General features: G+C 43.6%; 2 protein-coding genes across 2 annotated transcripts in view; one reads left to right on the top strand and one right to left on the bottom strand.

Annotated features, from left to right (window-relative positions):
* Positions 1–11,452, top strand: part of rif1 (replication timing regulatory factor 1) — a 29,363-nt gene extending 17,911 nt beyond the window's left edge. The window contains exons 26-33 of the mRNA XM_039006279.1: positions 88–148; positions 348–3,815; positions 7,673–7,804; positions 8,086–8,172; positions 8,449–8,564; positions 9,384–9,537; positions 9,717–9,840; positions 10,162–11,452. Coding sequence (XP_038862207.1) covers positions 88–148; positions 348–3,815; positions 7,673–7,804; positions 8,086–8,172; positions 8,449–8,564; positions 9,384–9,537; positions 9,717–9,840; positions 10,162–10,427 — 4,408 coding nt within the window. The 3' untranslated portion in view covers positions 10,428–11,452. The remainder of the gene's footprint in view (positions 1–87; positions 149–347; positions 3,816–7,672; positions 7,805–8,085; positions 8,173–8,448; positions 8,565–9,383; positions 9,538–9,716; positions 9,841–10,161) is intronic.
* A 423-nt stretch (positions 11,453–11,875) lies between these two features.
* Positions 11,876–22,522, bottom strand: part of LOC120057814 (nebulin-like) — an 81,379-nt gene continuing 70,732 nt past the window's right edge. The window contains exons 126-138 of the mRNA XM_039006278.1: positions 21,305–21,397; positions 20,680–20,772; positions 20,013–20,105; positions 19,403–19,495; positions 18,741–18,833; positions 18,112–18,204; positions 16,709–16,801; positions 16,144–16,251; positions 15,721–15,907; positions 14,789–14,881; positions 13,498–13,638; positions 13,163–13,266; positions 11,876–12,865 (exon numbers count right to left, since the gene is read on the bottom strand). Of these exons, the coding sequence (XP_038862206.1) occupies positions 12,692–12,865; positions 13,163–13,266; positions 13,498–13,638; positions 14,789–14,881; positions 15,721–15,907; positions 16,144–16,251; positions 16,709–16,801; positions 18,112–18,204; positions 18,741–18,833; positions 19,403–19,495; positions 20,013–20,105; positions 20,680–20,772; positions 21,305–21,397 (1,458 nt within the window). The 3' untranslated portion in view covers positions 11,876–12,691. The remainder of the gene's footprint in view (positions 12,866–13,162; positions 13,267–13,497; positions 13,639–14,788; positions 14,882–15,720; positions 15,908–16,143; positions 16,252–16,708; positions 16,802–18,111; positions 18,205–18,740; positions 18,834–19,402; positions 19,496–20,012; positions 20,106–20,679; positions 20,773–21,304; positions 21,398–22,522) is intronic.

The raw sequence follows: 22,522 nt of genomic DNA, 5'->3' as shown, positions 1-22,522 counted from the left end.
AGTAGTTGGCTGCTGCCGTTACACTGTATACCACTAATCTATCAACATTGGGGGACGCAGTGGTTAAAACATGAATATCTTTTTCAGGGACAAATTACCAGCAGATGAGCAAGCCGAAGATGCCGCTAAAGATGAGGGTAAATCAGAGGTAAATAAAATCTAACAACAAAAGTTATTAATTGTTACATTTGCCCCCGAGGTCTGAATTATGATTTTTGTTTTGGCCCTGATGAACTGTTTTCATTTAAATTAAAACATAAAAGCCATGAAAGCTAACAGCCTTTTTCCTCAAACGCAAAAGAAAGTGAAAATACAAATCAAATGTCTCTGCATTCTTTTCTCCACAGGGTAACGTGAAAATGGATGAAGCTTCTGAGGTTTTGGCAAAAGACACCCAGGATTATATCAGTCCAACCAATGAGATGGCAGAACCGGCAATGGAAGAGGAGCCTGCTGAGGAAGTACATCTTGAGTCTGCAGATGTTTCCATGGAGGATGCCAATGAAGACGTTCCGTTGGAGGACTCCGATGTTGCCATGGAGTCTAGAGAAGAGGGCACCAGCCCAATTCTTTCTGGCGGCTCTGATATCATCTCAGGGACACCTAAGAAACACAACAGTCGTCGCCAGTCCTTCATCACTCTGGAGAAGTATGCTGAGGGGAAGCCTGCTAGTCCTGCCAGCGTGGTGAAGTTTACAGGCCCCCTCACCAGGACCTTGGACAGCCAGGAGCAGGAGCCTGCCTCACAGAAACCATCGGCAGAGACTGAGGCTGACACAGACCGACAGGACTCCCAGGAGACTGAACAAGTAAGACACAAAAGCTCCAGGAATGAGTCTTCCCTAAAGGAGGGAGAGGAACACGAATCTTCAGAAAACAAAAAGGAATCCGAAGTTGAGATAATCGCTGAGAAACGGTCAAGTGAAACCACAGAGGACGATGTCATCCCAGACACCCAGACTCAGGAAGTACTGAAGGAAGGTCCAGTTCCTGCAGTTGAAGAAGTAATGGGAAACAACGGTCAGGAAGAAGAGGAATCTAAAGGTCTTTTGGAAGATTCTACCAGCTCCCAGTCCACTCTGAGCCAAGGTGAACCAAGGCGGTCCGGACGGCGGAGGAGTAGGCCACTGAGACCAGGAGAGGACGCAGAGGAACAAGATGATATAGACAAACGGACAAAGTCTCAACCTGGAGAGGATGTGAGTCAAACTGATTCACAAAAGACTATTCCCTCTCTTGCCAGTCCAACTGATAGTCAGTCACAAAGTAGAGCCAGCAGGAGAAGTAAGCTGGCTGTTGAGAAGGATGGTGGAAAAGACAAGCTGAGAACGAGAAGTCACAAGGAAGTGAGTGAGTTGAGTCAATCAAATTCACAGGTTGCCACACCTTCACCTGCTGGTGATAGCAACAGCCAATCACAGGGTTGGAGGAGCAACAAATTGGTCAGGGAATCAGAGGAGCTGGTAAAAGACAAACGGAAGAGGAGAGGTGTTGCAAAGGAAGAGCTCAGTCAAAGTGACTCCCTAACGGTCACTGCCTCTGATAATGATAGCCAATCACAGAGTAGACGTAGTCAGAGGAGTAAGCTGGCTGTGGAAGTAGAGGATGATGGCAATCAGAAACAAAAGGGTAGTAAGGCTCAGAAGGAGAAGCCAAGTCAAACAGATTCACATGTAGCCACACCATCTCAACTAGAGAGTCAGTCACAGGGTAGAACAAGCAGGAGCAAGGCCGTCAGTGATTCGGAGGAGTTTGATCTCCTAGACAAGGTTGAAAAGCAGTATCCTACTGAGGAGGAGCAAAGCCAAAGTGATTCTCAGATGGCCACACTATCTCCTGCTGCTCAAACAGGAGATGAACAATCACAGGGTACATCAAGCAGGAGGAGTAAATTGGTCACAGAGTCCGAAGAACAGGGTAAAGACAAACAGAAGAGAAGAGTTGGCACGGAAAACACACTCAGTCAAATTGACTCAAAGATCACCACACCTTCAGCCACATCTTCAGTCACTCCGAAAGACAGCCAGTCACAGGGTAGAGCAAGCAGGAAAAGCAAGGTGCCCCTCGAAGTGGCTGAGTTGGAGGACAAAACAAGTCCAAATGTGGCCACTGATTCAGCAGCAGCACCCGAGATGAGCCAGACTGATTCTCAGGTCACTCCTTCCGCCACCAGACAAACAGACAGCCAGCCAAGGCCCAGAGGCAGATCCAGTAAGAGAAACAAGTTAGAGGAACAGGTGAAGGCCAGCAGCAGCCCTATGCCAACCCCTACCATAGAGACTGAGAGCTCCCAGGTGGCAGACCAGGCTGGAACACAGGAATCCTCCCAAGGAAGCAGAAGGACTACGAGACAGAAAGCTTCCCAGGGCTTTCTGTCCTCCAACATGGAGAACTTGGAGTCAGACGCTTCAGAGACCCGGGAGGATGCCCAGAAACCCAAGAAGAGAGGCAGGAATCCCAAATCCACTGAAGCTCTTCCAAGCCCACTTGCTACTGTTGGATCAGGAGAGCCAGGGGCTTACCAAGAGATCCCAATGGATAGTTCTGAATCTTCTCTAAAGTCTGAATCTGAAAAGTCAGACTTGCAAAACCCATTGAGTGAGGCCTTAAAAGTTAAGATTCCTCAGGATGTGGATGAAACCATTAAAAGTATCAACTCCCTTAAACCTGAAATGGATGTTCTGAAACTTCCTCTGATAACAAATAACGATATGGGGCAGAGGGAGGCTAACACTGAGATGGTAAATCTAGAGGGTGAGTGTGACAATACTAAGCTGCCATCTCAATTGATCGACTCTTCATTAAAACCTGATCTAGAACAACTGAAGAGTCAGCATTTGTGCATATTCCCACGGAAGAACCTCAAAACAGTCTCTTCTCAGGAGGGTGTCCATAGTGACGTTGGGTGTGAAGGGCCAACACGGCTCCAAAATAAGCTCCTCACTGACTCTGAGCAGGCCAACTCTCCAGTGCCTTCCGCTGATGGATATTCAGTCTCAGGATATGAAAGTGTATTACTTGAACCAAACAAACTATCTACCCCTCCCATCTCCAGTGGACTCCCCACAGATACTTCACCCAGCGAAGCTGCAGAGGAGAAACTGAGCCTGAGTCTTCAGGTTGCTGAGTCTTCAGGGGAGAAGCTTGTAGATGTGCCTAAGCCTGTTACTGTGTCCAGTGAGGTGACAGAGGAGCAGATGGGAGAAGACAAGGAGAACCGACATCCAGCGTCTACTAACAATGTTCTAGAGGAGGACCAACCAGAAGAGGATGTTTTCATGTCTACTGTGCATACCCAACCAGAGGGCTTCAATGCCTTAGATGAGGCGCAACAGGAGGAGCAGTACACATGTATTAAAGGCCAGCCAGAATCTGACAACACCTCTACTAGGACCAGAGAAAACGACACCGAGTCTCAGGCGAACGACGTTCAAGATATCACTCCTCTCCAAGAGAGGGCAAAAATGGATACGGTTCCAGGTCTTGAGTGTGAAGAAGAGGACGGTGAAGAAACTCAGATAAACAATAACGACCTAGCTCTACATCCTCTAGACTCTGTTGCCCCTCTGACCTTCGACACTTGCGAAGCACCAGTGCCTCTACATCATCCAAGTACTTCTAAAGATGTGTTGTGCCAAGATTCGCCTCCCAAGCAGAAGGGCTTGGAGGCTATGATGGGTTTGGAGGTGGGCCAGAGCCCCAGCAGTGGCAGGATCAGGGGTATGTGGACCCCCTCAGCCTCCCCCTCCCCCTCTATACTGAAGAAGGGACAGAAAAGACCAATAGAAGAGGAGAGTCCTTCACCTTTCACTAAGGTAACATGATCCGGTGTACTTAATCTATGAAGATTTACACAAATCATACTATGGTTACAAAGCGTTCTTTTAAGATACATTTACATTACAGTGCATTCGGAAAGTATTCAGACCCATTGACTTTTTCCACATTTTGTTACGTTACATCCTTATTCTATAATGGATAAAATAGTTTTTAGACATTTTTGCAAACCTGTTACTTAAACAAAAATGGAAATTTACGTAAGTATTCGGACACTACTCGGTACTTTGTTGAAGCACCTTTGGCAGTGATTACAGCCTCAAGTCTTGGGTATGACGCTACAAGCTTGGCACACCTGTATTTGGGGAGTTTCTCCCATTTTTCTCTGCAGATCCTCTTGAGCTCTCAGGTTGGATGGGGAGCGTTGTTGCACAGTTATTTTCAGGTCTCTACAGAGATGTTAGATTGGGTCTGGGCTCTGGCTGGGCCACTCAATGATATTCAGGGACTTGTCCCAATGCCACTCCTGCGTTGTCTTGGCTGTGTGCTTAGGGTTGTTGTCCTGTTGGATGGTGAACCTTTGCCCCAGTCTGAGGTCCTGAGTGCTCTGGAGCAGGTGTTCATCAAGGATCTCTCTGTAATTTGCTCCATTCATCTTTCCCTCGATCCTGACTAGTCTCCCCAGCCCTGCTGCTGAAAAACATCCCCACAGCAAGATGCTGCCACCACCATGCTTCACTGTGGGGATGGTGCCAGGTTTCCTCCAGACGTGATGCTTGGCATTCAGGCCAAATAATTCAGTCTTGGTTTCATCAGACCAGGGAATATTGTTTCTCTTGGTCTGTGAGTCTTTAGGTGCCTTTTGGCAAACTCCAAGCGGGCTGTCGTGTCTTTTGGCAAACTCCAAGCGGGTTGTCATGTGCCTTTTACTGAGGAATGGCTTCCGTTTGGCCACTCTACCATAAAGGCCTGATTGGTGATGAGAGAGATGGTTGTCTTTATGGAAGATTCTCCCAGAGTGACCATTGGGTTCTTGGTCACCTCCTTGACCAAGGCCCTTCTCCCCCAATTGCTCAGTTTGGCCGGGCGACCAACTCTAGGAAGAGTCTCTGTGGTTCCAAACTTCTTTCATTTAAATTAAGAATGATGGAGGCCACTGTGTTCTTGGGGACCTTCAATGCTGCAGAAATTGTTGGTGTCCTTCCCAGATCTGGGGCGGCAAGTAGCCTTGTGGTTCAAGCATTGGACTAGTAACCGAAAGGTTGCAAGATCGAATCCCCGAGCTGACAAGGTAAATAATCTGTTGTTCTGCCCCTGAACAAGGCAGTTAACCCACTGTTCCTAGGCCGTCATTGAAAATAAGAATTTCTTCTTTAAAAAAAATATATATTTCACCTTTATTTAACTAGGCAAGTCAGTTAAGATAAATCCACTATAATTGAGAATTTCAATAAGCATTTTTCTACGGCTGGCCATGCTTTCCACCTGGCTACCCCTACCCCGGTCAACAGCACTGCACCCCCCACAGCAACTCGCCCAAGCCTTCCCCATTTCTCCTTCTCCCAAATCCAGTCAGCTGATGTTCTGAAAGAGCGGCAAAATCTGGACCCCTACAAATCAGCCGGGCTAGACAATCTGGGCCCTTTCTTTCTAAAATGATCTGCCAAAATTGTTGCAACCCCTATTACTAGCCTGTTCAACCTCTCTTTCGTGTCGTCTGAGATTCCCAAAGATTGGACAGCAGCTGCGATCAACCCCCTCTTCATAGGGGGGGGGACACTCTTGACCCAAACTGCTACAGACCTATATCTATCCTACCCTGCCTTCCTAAGGTCTTCGAAAGCCAAGTCAACAAACAGATAATCGGTAATGACCATTTCGAATCCCACCGTACCTTCTCCGCTATGCAATCTGGTTTCAGAGCTGGTCATGGGTGCACCTCAGCCACGCTCAAGGTCCTAAACGATATCCTAACCACCATCGATAAGAAACAATACTGTGCAGCCGTATTCATTGACCTGGCCAAGGCTTTCGACTCTGTCAATCACCACATTCTTATCGGCAGACTCAACAGCCTTGGTTTCTCAAATTATTGCCTCGCCTGGTTCACCAACTACTTCTCTGATAGAGTTCAGTGTGTCAAATCGGAGGGCCTGTTGTCCGGGCCTCTGGTAGTCTCTATGGAGGTGCCACAGGGGTCAATTCTTGGACCGACTATCTTCTCTGTATACATCAATGATGTCGCTCTTGCTGCTGGTGAGTCTCTGATCCACCTCTACGCAGACAACACCATTCTGTATACTTCTGGCACTTCTTTGGACACTGTTAACTAACCTCCAGACGAGCTTCAATGCCATACAACTCTCCTTCGTGGCCTCCAATTGTAAATACAAGTAAAACGAAATGCATGCTCTTCAACCGATCGCTGCCTGCACCTGCCCGCCCGTCCAACATCACTACTCTGGACGGTTCTGACTTAGAATATGCGGACAACTACAAATACCTAGTTGTCTGGTTAGACTGTAAACTCTCCTTCCAGACTAAATCTGTAAACTCTCCTTCCAGACTAAATCTGGAAGGATCTGGAATTAAATCTAGAATTGGCTTCCTATTTCGCAATGAAGCATCCTTCACTCATGCTGCCAAACATACCCTTGTAAAACTGACCATCCTACCGATCCTCAACGATGTCATTTACAAAATAGCCTCCAACACTCTACTCAGCAAATTGGATGTAGTCTATCACAGTGCCATCCGTTTTGTCACCAAAGCCCCATATACTACCCACCACTGCGACCTGTACGCTCTCGTTGGCTGGCCCTCGCTTCATACTCGTCGCCAAACCCACTGGCTCCAGGTCATCTACAAGACCCTTATCTCACCTCGCTGGTCACCATAGCAGCACCCACCTGTAGCACACGCTCCAGCAGGTATATCTCTCTGGTCACCCCCAAAACCAATTCTTCCTTTGCCCGCCTCTCCTTCCAGTTCTCTGCTGCCAATGACTGGAATGAACTACAAAAATCTCTGAAACTGGAAACACTTATCTCCCTCACTAGCTTTAAGCACCAGCTGTCAGAGCAGCTCACAGATCACTGTACCTGTACATAGCCCATCTATAATTTAGACCAAACAACTACCTCTCCCCCTACTGTATTTATTTATTTTGCTCCTTTGCACCCCATTATTTCTATCTCTACTTTGCACATTCTTCCACTGCAAATCTACCATTCCAGTGTGTTACTTGCTATATTGTATTTACTTCGCCACCATGGCCTTTTTTCCCCCCTTTTACCTCCCTTATCTCACCTCATTTGCTCACATTGTATATAGACTTCTTTTTCTACTGTATTATTGACTATGTTTGTTTTACCCCATGTGTAACTCTGTGCTGTTGTATGTGTCGAACTGCTTTGCTTTATCTTGGCCAGGTCGCAATTGTAAATGAGAACTTGTTCTCAACTTGCCTACCTGGTTAAATAAAGGTTAAATAAATCAACATGTCGACTCCAATCATGTTGTAGAAATATTTCAAGGATGATCAATGGAAACAGGATGCACCTGAGCTCAATTTCGAGCCTCATAGCAAAGGGGCTGAATACTTCAAAAATGTCTAAACTTGTTTTGTCTTTATGGAGTACTGTGTGTAGATTTGAGGATTTAAAAAATATATATATTTAAGCAATTTTAGAATACGGCTTTAACGTAACAAAGCGGGAAAACTAAAGCGGTCGGAATACTTTCTGAAGGCACTGTATGCATTTATTAGAATTATCTGCATTTCACTAAATCAGTATGAATTCAAAATTACATTCAGTTGAAGAGAAACCTTGATGTATCTAAAATGGCATTAGCAAGTTCTGAAAACAGTGTTAAATTAATTTATATTTTGCAGTCTCGACGAGTATCATTTGCCGACCCAATCCAACACCAGGAGCTGGCAGATGACATTGACCGTCGCAGCCCGATCATCCGATCCAGCTCCCCAAGAGCCAAAACTGCCAGCAGCAGCATCACGCAGCCTAAGGTATATGCTCCACTAGTGATGTTTATTAAATGTCATTTTATATACTTTGCACATAATCCTTATAGGCTTGATTTAGGGTTAAGAATGTGCCACTTGGACTTTCGCGTAAATCATTCATCGTCATCAATGGGAGACAATGTGTAGAATATGTTAGTTAATCATGCAGATATCAAGTGAGAATACCACTCTATAAGTGGCCACAGATTAACAGAACTTTGCCTTTATTTTGTTTTGATGTCTTACATTTTGACTCTTAGCCTAACCTCTGCTCTATATTGCAGTATATCACAACACCAACAAAGGGCCTACTGATTCTTAGTCCACGCAATCTCTGCAGCCCGGGGTACAAGAGCTCCAAGAAATGCCTGGTATGTATCCCCAGATACACAGGAAGTACCCAAGTTATTTTCAGATATGATCATAAATGCAACACGGTTTACCTTTTAAATCCAAATTCAATCATTTTTAACCAAATGTATCCGATTATAGAAACCTTATTATCAAGAACAAGGACATTCATTTTACTGCATACAGAAATGCATGATATCTCAAAGTGCATGATTGTTGTGCATCACATTTTTGAAGAACAAGTGCATGAGTCCAATTCCTTTGATCAGTGGCTGACTTGATGAATGTTGTTTCAGATCTCAGAGATGAGCCAGGAGCCAAGGCCCATCCCTAAGGACTGTGTGTACCCGGCCCTGGTCAGCTGTTCTACGCCTGTGGAGGCGGTACTGCCTCAGATCACCTCCAACATGTGGTGAGGACATAAATCCCTATATGATAGAACATTTTTCTGGCTGGCTAAATCTGACATACTAGCTAGGTTTCCATCCAATTGACAATAGATTTTCATGTGAATGTTCTAAAATCTGCATAAAAACAATATGTGCATTTTCACACCAGAGGTTTCCATCAAATTGACTTGTGGATAAAATGCAGTGTGTTGATAACGTAGTGTACATAAATTTATTTTGCGGTTTAATGTACCCCCCCCCCCCCCAAAAAAAAATATCCTACATGTTGATGATTATGGACAAGAGAGCGAGATTCTTTTTAGTTGTCAAACGGCAGCCAAGTATCGATCATCGGGTCACCAGAATAAGACCCTCAATATTTATTGAAAGCAGCATCAAGCTCATCACTGTGCACTTTCACCCTGTGAAGTTCATCATAACATATTTCATCTGTAGCTTAACAAACGGCATGCTTTCCTGAGTCGTAGTGGGAGGACCAGACAACATATCGCGTTTACTTCAATATTGTCGCATAAAGGCGTTTCCGCCATTTCTCGCTTAATTAATTTTACCAACACAAAGTTCCCATGTAGTCTAGCATATTGTTTTGTCGACATTTGGAAGACAATTTTCTGTTTCCATCAGGCCTGTCTTGACATTTTTTATCCGACATTTACTTTACGCATTAAAAGGTTGCCAGAAATGTTGATTTATTTGCATTGTCCCTGTCAAATAAACCTAATTAAAGTGTTGCTGACATCCAAAACTTTATAGTGGACCGTTTGGGATCTTTCCCCCCAGACATGGAGAGATTTATTTTTTAATTTTCTCTCTTCCTATAGGCCTCGTGGTTTTGGTCATCTTGTGCGTGCCCGTAATATCAAAACGGTTGGAGACCTCAGTGCTCTCACACCCAGCGAAATCAAGAACCTTCCCATTCGCTCGCCAAAGATCTCTAATGTGAAGACAGCACTTAAAACATACCACGAACAGCAGGTAATGCCTAAAACTTTCAAAACTAACTTTCCACCACCTTCTAAAAAAATGAAAATGAAAATAATCTCTTCTGTTCACCTTATCTTACCAGATAAATAATTGTCCTACATAGATTATAACTGCAGATAAAACCCACCTGAACGGGCTGTATCTGACTGTTTGCCTTGCCCTTGCTTCAGCGGAAGGGCCGTAGTGATGAGTTGAAGAGTTTTGAAGAGATGGAGAACATGACATCAGAGCTGGAGGAGCCAACCCTTCCTCAGAACCAGGAAGAGGAGGACAAGACTCCTGGAGAGGCCCTTGGTGAGTTCCTACCAAATACACTACACTTTGGAAAAATGTCCTAATGATAATGGTTTTGTTGGTGCCAAGCAATTTGAATTGAATATTTTACTTTAACAATCAATCACATTTCTAGCCCTTTTAAAAGCAACAGTTGTCACAGTGCTGTACTCTAACCCAGCCTAGGCCACAGTTGAATTACTGTTTTATTTGTTTTTAGATCACAATGCCGCAAAACATTTTTCTATAAACCTTCAATCTAGTTTAAGCGATCTGTAGTATTACTAATACCGCTCGTCTTCAGTATGTCATACATGGTCTTCTCTCTGATCCCTGCTGTAGCCACAGAGATGTTGGATGTGCCAGTGTCCATGGAGCAGGGTCCAGAGGAGAGACTGGACCAGAGCAGGCCTGACCACCAGAGGCCTGAGGGGGATCTTCTGTTGGAGGTGGAGTCCCTGGGAGCTCGTCTAGCTGGGGAGGAACTGAGCCGCTGCTCCCCTGACCAGCTTGTTCAGCTCCATGATAAGCTGGGAGAGATGATGAAGAATGTAGTGGTGCAGCTGCAGAGCAGACTACTTTCTCAGAACAAGGACAGTGGACTCTGATCAAAACGGTCTACGGGGTTTGGATTGCCCGACGTGACGTCAATTGAGGGTGCCTATTGACATTAGTGTTTGAATTTTTAGAGATTTTTTTATATGGGTGGCCAGGCCCCTCAGCCCCCATGGACTTCGAACCTGAACACCCCAATCGCTGTTTTTCCTATTACACTCTTAACAGAGTTAATCAGGACTGTGCTACAAGTTGACTAGGATCTATGTTTTTAACTCCTGTTGTCTTTGTCCTTTTTCCATGTCCTGATGGGTGAGGGAGGTGTTTTATAAATGCTCACTACTTTACTTATCTTTTTAGCCTGAAAGGTTGGGTGATGATGATTAACTGTCGCTATGGTAAGAGTGAAAGGGAAGCATGGTCTCTGATTGGCTGTTCCAAGACTTTGCCATGAATTGACTTTTTATCAATAAATACTGGCCAGGAGGGTGGCACTTTTTACATTTTGCGTACATAAATAAAGGATGCGAAAACGTATGAGGGTACTTTTTTTTGCGTACTTAAGTAAAGCATGCGGACCCTTATGAGGGCAATTATTTTGGATGTATAGGGGGATGGAAAGTGTAATGGTCTATTTTTACGCTTACAGTCGGTGGGCATCATATTTTGAATTGATGACTCTTAAGGGCTTTCCAGACGAGCAGCGGGGGGTGGAGTGGCCCATTCATTTTCAATGGAGCTAAAACAGCCTACGTGGTGATATGTTAGCACGTACGTGCAACAGCAGGACCAGGAAGCTAACTTGCCACAGGCCCAGCCATTCAGAATGAGTTTTTCCCCACAAAAGGGCTTTAATACAGAAATACTCCTCAGCAGCTGGGATCTTTAAATTAAGGTAATGAAAAATGGGACAAAAAATGTACATTGAGTTTATATTTTTGTTCATTATTTATTTTTGGTCTATATAAACTTTACTGGCTCATCTTCACAGGTTGTGTCAATATCAAAATGATTATTGATATACCTTGAATCAATAAGCAAGTTGCTGTAACGAGAATAAATATTTTCCATAAGCTCACGCCACAGCTAGCTTTATTTGTTTTTATTTAACTAGGCTTGTCAGTTAAGAACACATTCTTATTTACAATGACGGCCAAACCAGGAAACACTGGGCCAATTGTGCGCCGCCCTATGGGACTCCCAATCACGGCCGGATGTGATCCTGTTGCCAGTGGTGCTACCGAATTGGAACCTCTTCTATAGTGCAACTGGATGGTGCGTTGTCAAGGAGGGTGATAGTGTGTTGACGAGGCTCGAACCTGGGGCCTTTCTGTCGTGTTATGGACAGTTTATCCTGAGTTGTACTCAGGACGCTTTACTGCAAAGCACTGACGTCAGTTTCACTGCTACCATGTTCTCCGGTTCTGCATTTTGAACTGCAATGTAGCTAAATCGAAGTGAGGAGGCCACAAGGTACAGAAATAGGAACACAAGACGGCACTAGTGCAGAGCGTGGTGTGCTTTATTAGCTACTGATTAAAGGTATATGTCTTCCTTGACCCCCAGACCTCGGTACTTGGAAGAAACAAAACACACATGCAACTAGTGGCCAGCCTTCAGGAGGGAAGAGGCTGATCTTTTACAACTTCAGAACGCACAACTCTTCAGAAACGGGTGTGAAACGCTCTGAACGTTGTAGATGGAAATACAATGAATAGAGCTGACATGGTTCCCTATTCTCTGATGAACAAACATCTGTTCTACACAATACATTTCTCTGAACTTTCTGTAATGTTACATCCTGAACAGACCCATGGTTTAAGGTTAGATCATTGAGGCAATGGCACACATCCTTTGTATTTTTTTTCTTCATCAACCCCTTGTAGACTTAGGTGATAATACAACTTTATTCTCTCCATACGTTCTCTTTTACATCACAGGAAAGTTTGAATTGCATGTAGCCCATCTCTTGTGTGAAAGTTAACTTTAAAGCTTTAAGAATATTTAACTGATAAATACATTTGCCTGCAATTTACACAATGGGATTTTGTCATATCATTGTTATTGCAAAACAAGGTCTAACATTCAACAGTAGTCTATATATTGGTATGTTTATTTCTACGTCATCCACAGGGGATAATGAAACGGGCGTCAACAATTTCATGTAGACTAATAATCGTTACACAGCTACTAAAATCTAATTTAAGCACTAGTCTACACAAAAGGTTTACGAAGTGACCCAGGTAGGGGCAGAGAGCCTAGTGGATGTCTCGCACACTCTGGAGGAAGGATTGGGGGGGATGGGCGGGCCTTGTCTTTAGATAACCTCAACATAATTGGCCGGCAGCATGCCAGTCTTGCCTGAGCGCTGCACGGTGCCGTACATCCAACCTTCATCGATGGCCTGCACGTTTACGATGACATCACCGTCCTTAAAGGACACCTCGTCACTGTCGGCAGAGGAGTAGTCATACATGGCACGCACCGTTTTCTGAAAGGGACAAAAAAAAATTTTTAGTCATGGTAGCTGATAAAGAAAGCAGTGGATGGTTTACTGACATCTTTTTTTCAAATCCATTTTTGGAACAAAATAGTGCACAACATCCCACCAAATGGATTTAGCCAAAAACTCCCAACACAGGACTCCTTGTTTTTCGGGCATCTCCCTTCCCAATGCGGAGGCAATAAAATGTCTAATTCTGTTTCACAGTCAGTCAACAGCAGCAGCCAATAAACTGAGGACTGGTTGCCATGGTAATGACACATGGTACATGGGTACAGTACTCACCCCAGTGGTGGAGGGGTGGGAGGGGACAGAGGACACTGTGGTCTGCTGGGTGGCTACAGAGGAAGACCTCTGCTGCAGCTCCACGGTCTTGGTGTGTGTGTAGCCTGCGGGAGATAGGAAAGACAGTCAAGTCAGCCATCAAAGTTAGTTATGGATACTTCTATCAAAGAGGAGTGGGCACAGGGTACTGACTATACTAAGTATTGATGAGGTTTGAATATATAGGTCTTAAATCCATATGGACACAAACTTCAAGTGGTCCAAAGTGATTTGGTGATGTGATATCTGAACTTGGTTGTGATTGAGCAGAGGAGGACCTACTACAGTAGACCTACCCATAGAGGGGAGAGTGAAGCCATTGCTGTACAGCGACATGTGGTGTCCTGGGTCCTCAGACACCTCAGACTTCTCATCGCCAACACCACTCATAGCACTGGTAGAGCGGGAGTGCTCCTTGCTGCGTCGCTGGGCTTGGACTGTCAGATAAGGAATGTCATGGGTTGAATCATTTTTGTATTTTAAGCTACAGGTAACTGCCAACATATTGGAAACACGTGAGTAAATGAGGGTTCCGTAGTCCCCGCCACGTAATTGGCCGGCAGCGTGCCAGTCCCCTCCAAGCTCATCACAAACCTGGGGACCCAGGGACTGAACACCTCCCTCTGCAACTGTATCCTGGACTTCCTGACGGGCCGGCCCCAGGCGTTGAGGGTAGGCAGCAACACCTCTGCCAAGCTGGCCCTCAACACAGGGCCCCTCATGGGTGTGTGCTTAGTTCCCTCCTGTACTCCCTGTTCACTCACGACTGTGTTTCTAAGCATGACTCCAACACCATCATCAAGTTTGCTGACGACAAGAAGGTGGTAGGCCTGATCACCGATGGTGATGAGACCGCCTACAGAGAGGAGGTCAGAGACCTAGCAGTGTGGTGCCGGGACAACAACCTCGCTCGCCCTCAATGTCAGTCAGACCAAGGAGCTGATCGTGGACTACAGGAGAAAGAAAGGAGCGCATGCCCACATGGACAGGTCACATTGATCTGGTACTGGTACTCCCCATATATAGCTCCATTCTTGGGTATTTTATTCCTCGTTTTAATATTTATTTTTATTTCACCTTTATTTAGCCAGGTAGGCTAGTTGGGAACAAGTTCTCATTTACAACTGTGACCTGGCCAAGATGAAACATACAACACAAAGTTACACATGGAATAAACAAAGAGGGCAAGGTAAACGCCAGTAAATACACAGCCATTCTGAGTGATCACCTTCAACCTATGATTAATCATTTCTATCCTGATGGGAGTGGATGACAATGTCCCCATCCACAGGGCACACATGGTCACTGAATGGTTTGATGAGCATGAAAACAATGTAAACCACCATCAACAAAACACCAAATGATGGAATTGTTACGCATTCCTCCTGACAGAGTTCAACACAGTTGTAGAATCTATGCCAAGGCGCATTGAAGCCGTTCTGGCTGCTCGTGGTGGCCCAACGACCTATTAAGACACTTTGCTGGTGTTTCCATTATTTTGGCTGTTACCTGTATAACTAATTCAGAATTCTTTAATTTATATGATTTCCTGTAATATAAATCATGTCATGCTCAGGCGTGTCTCACCTGACATCATGTGCAGACTCCTGGACTGAATGTTGTCCTCAGCAGGGTCATAGTCAAACACAGAGCCGGGATTGGTGCGCCATACACGTAGATCTGAGGGTGAACAGACAGAGAGGTTTTAATGGTCTGCTGGGGTTTCCAATACCTGCAATTTTCTTAATTGTCCATGTACGTATTCTGACCCATTCTGCGTTAAGAAGTACATCGTATATCTAGGCCTGGATTCAATTCGACCGCGCTTGTAGATAATGTGGCTTTTAAAGGCTAAATTAGCGCATTGATTTTAGGTAAGATTCAGTTGGGATTTACATTTAAATGTCAAGCGCGCTGTAGCCAGCGTTGGAAAAAGAACACAATTGTCATACTTAAGTAAAAGTAAAGGCACATTCATAGTAAAAATCAACAAGTATTTGTTTTTAAATATACTTAAATATCAAAAGTAAATGTAATTGCTCAAATATACTTATGTACAAAAGTAAAAGTATAAATTATTCAAAATTCCTTATATTAAGCAAACCAGACAGCCCCATTTTAGTTTTAGTTTAGTTTTTGGATAGCCAGGGGCATACTCCAACCCTCAGACATCATATACAAAATAAGCATTTGTGTTTAGTGAGTCCGCCAGATCAGAGGCAGTAGGGATGACCAGGGATTTTCTCTTGATAAGTGCGTGAATTGGACAGTTTTCCTGTCCTGCTAAGCATTCAAAATGTAACGAGTACTTTTGGGTGTCAGGAAAATGTATGGAGTAAAAAGTACATTATTTTATTTAGGTATGTAGTGGAATAAAATTAAGTTGTCAAAAATAGATACCCCAAAAAACGACTTAAGTAGTATTTGAAAGTATTTGTACTTTCCACCACTGGCTGTAGCACGGTTTCAGATTGATTCACGGCACTACAGTGTGTGTGTGTGTGTGTTTTATTGGGTACCAGTGACAGTCTCCTGTTCGTGCTCCACGACGCGTCTCTTCTCCATCTCGACCACGCGTCTCTGGATGCCACGGTAGTTGATGTCGCTGAACTCCTGGGTGTTCTTCTTCACACGGTCCATGACAGGGTCAGAGGTAGTGGGAGTGAAGCTGCCCTTAGTCCTTTCAAAGTCCTCGTGGTATTTCACCTGGTGGACACAGCACTGGGATGGTTTTACATCGGTAGGGAATGCGTCATCAACTTGGTATGGCATGTGTTATTTCATTTTAATAAAGGACTAAGTGGAAAGCCTAGTTCAATTTAAGTGGTATGGTTTAACATTGGTACGAATTATGACAGTTATACATTTTTGTCTGGCATCAGTTATTACATATAAATTACTCTTTACAAGCTTAATAACATGTAGAAAAACCAGAGACTAACTCCAGAAATGTTGCGTTGAGTTTCCTTGACCCGTCTCATCTCAGGTGTGTCCAACACAAAGGCAGCCTTGCCCTGGACCTGCTTACGGAAGCTGTCAGAGTACAACACCTGTGGGATGGCAGAGAGGACAGCAGAGGAACAACGTGAGCACCAGAGTTAACAGATAGGCCCACTCTAAGAAGAGCTTATTATTGGGACCTCCGACAGATGATATTAGCAGGGAGGTTCAAACATTCAGAGTGGGTGTGGATTAAGAGGGTGTGTCCCAATTCATAAGGGGGTTAGGAGTGTGTTTTCCTATCCTTAATGGGGGTGATAGGAGTGGGAGAAAGTCAGGGGAACAGGAGGAAGTTGACTAGTTTCAACAACAAGGGAGAGGGTTAGCGATGATAATATTGACAACACATCACAGCTGGTGGGTGGTATTAAAATAGATGAGGAGAGTAGAGGCTGACTACTGTGTATCTGATTAATATGGTTAACTAAAGCCAGAAGAAGAAGGAGTTAGAGAGGGTTAACGTGGGTTCTAAAGGGGCACACAGGTCATGGAGAATGGCTGGTGTACCGAGCTAATCTGTTCTTGGTTCCGTTTCGCTCTCTCCATCTCTGGAGTGAACACTTGGGGTGTTCCTTTAGCAGAACTGTCTTTATACAACACCTACAGAACAGAAACACAATGCCCCCCAAGGGACAGTAAGACACACTGCAACAACACAGACAGCAATCACACAACCCAACACACACACACTAAAACATCTGTAGCCTCCACAGCATGGCAAGGATGTTAGTTGCCACACTAAAACAGGAGATATAATAACACAAAACTAACAGAACACTGCTGTGGAGAGGAGATAAAAACTTGTGGAAAAAAGGTTATGGAAAGGGGAAAATGGAAAAGCAAAAACAGGGAGCCACATCGTAGAGGGTGTTTTTGGCTGAGGTTGGAATTAAGGGAGAGTCAAAGGTGATTTACTGATGTTGGAAGGTGGATGGATGGATAGATAGGAGGGAGAAGGACGGATGTGTTAAATTGGGATTTTTGATTGTTGATGACGGGCTGTAGCTCAGGGAGCTCCAGCCTGAACCGATGGGCATCGCTGATGCAGGAAGATAAAAGGAGTATATGAGGGTTGATAATGAGGGTCAGGAGATAAAGAAGACGGTTTAAGGAGGTGAGGGATGGTCAGGTGAGGGAGGGTCATGCTCAAATGTCAACTAAACCCAGTGAAAAACACAGAAACACGTGTTGGTGGGTTCAATGGTTTCCTCTAGTACCGAGCTGATGTTCTTCTGCATCTCACGGACCCTCTTCACCTCTGGTAGGTCTGAGACGGCTGTGCCCTGCCCCAACGAGTCCTTGTACTTTATCTACACATCAGATCAGCAGCACGGGTCCCATGCAGAGTAGAGGAGATGTCACAATGGACATACACACAGAGAGCAACCGTAAGCCAGAGACAGACAGCAGCTACAAATGGCATTGAACTCATAATAGCACAAGGACAAGAGCAACTACAGAGGAATAAAGCTAGAATGAACACACAGGACACAGCAACAACTTCAGCAACAGCATTTTGGGCCTCACCTCTTAGATGGAAACATGTCATCACAGAGAGGGGTTCCCCCACAATATATTGTTCAGACATAGTTACATGTTACCAGAGAACTTGACATTGTAAAATCATCATCTACTTGCTTAATTTTTGGGAAAAATGTTTAACTGAAACGAGCTACATTAGTATTATGACTACATGATAGGTTTGATGAGATGGTGATAAAGGATTGTTTAATAGGGTATCTTTCACAGATAACAGTTTTGAGGTGGGGTGAGATTGGAAAGGGTTGGACAGGGGAATTAAAGAGGGGTTGGAGTTGTACAGGGGCTTGAAAAATAGGAGCAGGACAGACAGGAGTATATGGATGGTAGATGGAAGGTAGGTAGGTGGATCACACTATAATACAATGTACCGTGCTAATGTGTTGCTGATTGCGTTTAACTCTCTCCATCTCTGGGGTGTCTGACAGAGCTGTCCCTCTTCCCAAATCCTCTTTGTACTGAATCTTTAAACAGTAACACGAGGACAACCAGTCAGAAAGAGGGTTGATTGCCCATTCAAATAATAACAAAGGATATTGTAAACTTATGATGGCCGCCATAAAATGCATGCAAAGGTTTGGGTTATAGTTAAACTACTGTTCTGAAATCTCATAGCACTTCAGTAAAGAAACTGAGTAGAAATAAAATCAAAAGATTTTTTAAAAGTATGATGAAATTAATAGAATCAAAAAATGAAGAAGAAAACTCTAAGAGCAATTTGTCGGGTGGGACAAAAACAGATTGAAAAACAAAAATATAAGGGGATGGTTCTATTTGGGCCTTAAGTTTGGAGGAAAAAGGATGTTACGTTATTTTGTATTCAGGAGGAAGCGCTAGGTTTCATCTTAGCACACAGAAGTCAAAGGTCATGAGAAAAACCACTGATAGTTTAGGGGGCATTATTTGAGGTCAGTTAGGGGTCATATGACAGAGAAGGTATGAGTTTTTTGGGAGTTTGTTGGTTGGGAAATTAAGCGAGGCTAGATAGAAACTCTAATACCGAGCTGATGTTCTTCTGCATCTCACGAACCCTCTTCACCTCAGGTAGGTCTGAGACGGCTGTTCCCTGACCCAACGAGTCCTTGTACTTTATCTACCATAGGGGTTCCATGAGGAACACAGAGACAAAGCAAGACAGATATAAAGCACACACATACTGTACATACATACAGCAGCAAAGACGAGGGCCTCACTGAAAACAGTGTCAATGCAGCTGGCGTAAAGCACAAGAACGTTCACATGTAGGTAAAACAGTCATGATTGTTAACAGCAGTTAAGTTTACAGCATATACAGTTTATAACACTATACTTAATGTAGCTGAATAGGAAACTTCTGAGCGAATGAAAGTTCGATATTTGGTTTAGTTTATTACAGATCTTAGATGTAATGAATTATTGTTTTGTTTGATGACTTCTGTTGAGTCTGCTGGGACAATGAACTCTGAGATTAGTATAAACTCTGCAGAACGGTGTTGAAAAGGTGGAAATTAAAAATGGTTGCCATTATGCAAAGATTAAACCATTATATGGTCTAGTTTTTAAAAATATGGGAACTGTGTTGGTGGTGGTGTGGGGGTCAGCATGGAGCCTATGGCATGGAAGTGTAGCCTGAGTGAACATGGGTGGAGAGGAGAAGAAAAGCAGGGTCACACTATAGTGTACCGTGCTAATGTTTGTCTGATTGCGTTTAACTCTGTCCATCTCTGGGGTGTCTGACAGAGCTGTTCCTCCTCCCAAATCCTCTTTGTACTGAATCTTTAAACAGTAACACAGGACAACCAGTCAGAAATAGGGTTGATCGCCCACTTAAATACAAACAAAGGATATTATAAACTTATGATGGCCGCCATAAAATACATGCAAGGGTTTGGGTTATAGTTAAACTACTGTTCTAAAATCTCACAGCACTTCAGTAAAGAAACTGAGAATACATAAAAAATAAAAAAAAAGTATGATGAAATTATTTGAAACAAATTGGAGAAGAAAAATCTAAATGCAGTTTGTTTGTCTGGTGGGACACAGATTGAAAAACAAGAACTAAAAGGGGATGGTTCTATTTGGGCCTTTAGTTTGGAGGAAAAAGGATGTTACGTTATTTTGTATTCAGGAGGAAGCGCTAGGTTTCATCTTAGCACACAGAAGTCAAAGGTCAGGAGAATAACCACTGATAGTTTAGGGGCATTATTTGAGGTCCTGTTAGGGGTCATATGACAGAGAAGGTAGGAGTTTGTTGTTTGGGAAATTAAGCGGGGCTAGATAGAAACTCTAATACCGAGCTGATGTTCTTCTGCATCTCACGAACCCTCTTCACCTCAGGTAGGTCTGAGACGGCTGTTCCCTGACCCAACGAGTCCTTGTACTTTATCTACCATAGGGGTTCCATGAGGAACACAGAGACAAAGCAAGACAGATATAAAGCACACACATACTGTACATACATACAGCAGCAAAGACGAGGGCCTCACTGAAAACAGTGACAATGCAGCTGGCGTAAAGCACAAGAACGTTCACATGTACTGTAGGTAAAACAGTCATGATTGTTAACAGCAGTTAAGTTTACAGCATATACAGTTTATAACACTATACACAATGTAGCTGAATAGGAAACTTCTGAGCGAATGAAAGTTCGATATTTGGTTAAGTTTATTACAGATCTTAGATGTAATGAATTATTGTTTTGTTTGATGACTTCTGTTGAGTCTGCTGGGACAATGAACTCTGAGATTAGTATAAACTCTGCAGAACGGTGTTGAAAAGGTGGAAATTAAAAATGGTTGCCATTATGCAAAGATTAAACCATTATATGGTCTAGTTTTTAAAAATATGGGAACTGTGTTGGTGGTGGTGTGGGGGTCAGCATGGAGCCTATGGCATGGAAGTGTAGCCTGAGTGAAGATGGGTGGAGAGGAGAAGAAAAGCAGGGTCACACTATAGTGTACCGTGCTAATGTTTGTCTGATTGCGTTTAACTCTGTCCATCTCTGGGGTGTCTGACAGAGCTGTTCCTCTTCCCAAATCCTCTTTGTACTGAATCTTTAAACAGTAACACAGGACAACCAATCAGAAATAGGGTTGATCGCCCACTTAAATACAAACAAAGGATATTGTAAACTTATGATGGCCACCATAAAATACATGCAAGGGTTTGGGTTATAGTTAAACTACTGTTCTAAAATCTCACAGCACTTCAGTAAAGAAACTGAGAATACATTTAAAAAAATAAAAAAGTATGATGAAATTATTTGAAACAAAAATTGGAGAAGAAAAATCTAAATGCAGTTTGTTTGTCTGGTGGGACACAGATTGAAAAACAAGAAAACTAAAAGGGGATGGTTCTATTTGGGCCTTTAGTTTGGAGGAAAAAGGATGTTACGTTATTTTGTATTCAGGAGGAAGCGCTAGGTTTCATCTTAGCACACAGAAGTCAAAGGTCAGGAGAATAACCACTGATAGTTTAGGGGGCATTATTTGAGGTCAGTTAGGGGTCATATGACAGAGAAGGTATGAGTTTTTTGGGAGTTTGTTGGTTGGGAAATTAAGCGGGGCTAGATAGAAACTCTAATACCGAGCTGATGTTCTTCTGCATCTCACGAACCCTCTTCACCTCAGGTAGGTCTGAGACGGCTGTTCCCTGACCCAACGAGTCCTTGTACTTTATCTACCATAGGGGTTCCATGAGGAACACAGAGACAAAGCAAGACAGATATAAAGCACACACATACTGTACATACATACAGTAGCAAAGACAAGGGCCTCACTGAAAACAGTGACAATGCAGCTGGCGTAAAGCACAAGAACGTTCACATGTAGGTAAAACAGTCATGATTGTTAACAGCAGTTAAGTTTACAGCATATACAGTTTATAACACTATAAACAATGTACAGTTGAAGTCGGAAGTTTACATACACCTTAGCAAAATACATTTAAACTCAGTTTTTCACAATTCCTGACATTTAATCTTAGTAAAAATTCCCTGTCTTAGGTCAGTTAGGATCACCACTTTATTTGAAGAATGTGAAATGTCAGAATAATAGGAGACAATTCTTTATTTCAGCTTTGATTTATTTCATCACATTCCCAGTGGGTCAGAAGTTTACATACACTCAATTAGTATTTGGTAGCATTGCCTTTAAATTGTTTAACTTGGGTCAAACGTTTCGGGTAGCCTTCCACAAGCTTCCCACAATAAGTTGGGTGAATTTTGGCCCATTCCTCCTGACAGAGCTGGTGTAACTGAGTCAGGTTTGTAGGCCTCCTTGCTTGCACATGCTTTTTCAGTTCTGCCCACACATTTTCTATAGGATTGAGGTCAGGGCTTTGTGATGGCCACTCCAATACCTGACTTTGTTGTCCTTAAGCCATTTTGCCACAACTTTGGAAGTATGCTTGGGGTCATTGTCCATTTGGAAGACCCATTTGCAACCAAGCTTTAACTTCCTGACTGATGTCTTGAGATGTTGCTTCAATATATTCACATAATGTTCCTTCCTCATCATGCCATCTATTTTGTGAAGTGCATCAGTCCCTCCTGCAGCAAAGCACCCCCACAACATGTTGCTACCACCTCTGTGCTTCACGGTTGGGATGGTGTACTTTGGCTTGCAAGCCTCCCCCTTTTTCCTCCAAACATAACGAAGGTCATTATGGCCAAACAGTTCTATTTTTGTTTCATCAGACCAGAGGACATTTCTCCAAAAAGTACGATCTTTGTCCCCATGTGCAGTTGCAAACCGTAGTCTGGCTTTTTTATGGCGGTTTTGGAGCAGTGGCTTCTTCCTTGCT

Source organism: Salvelinus namaycush, chromosome 13 (assembly GCF_016432855.1).
Source record: "Salvelinus namaycush isolate Seneca chromosome 13, SaNama_1.0, whole genome shotgun sequence".
NCBI lineage: Eukaryota > Metazoa > Chordata > Actinopteri > Salmoniformes > Salmonidae > Salvelinus > Salvelinus namaycush.
This window is presented reverse-complemented; position numbering and strand designations above follow the sequence as displayed.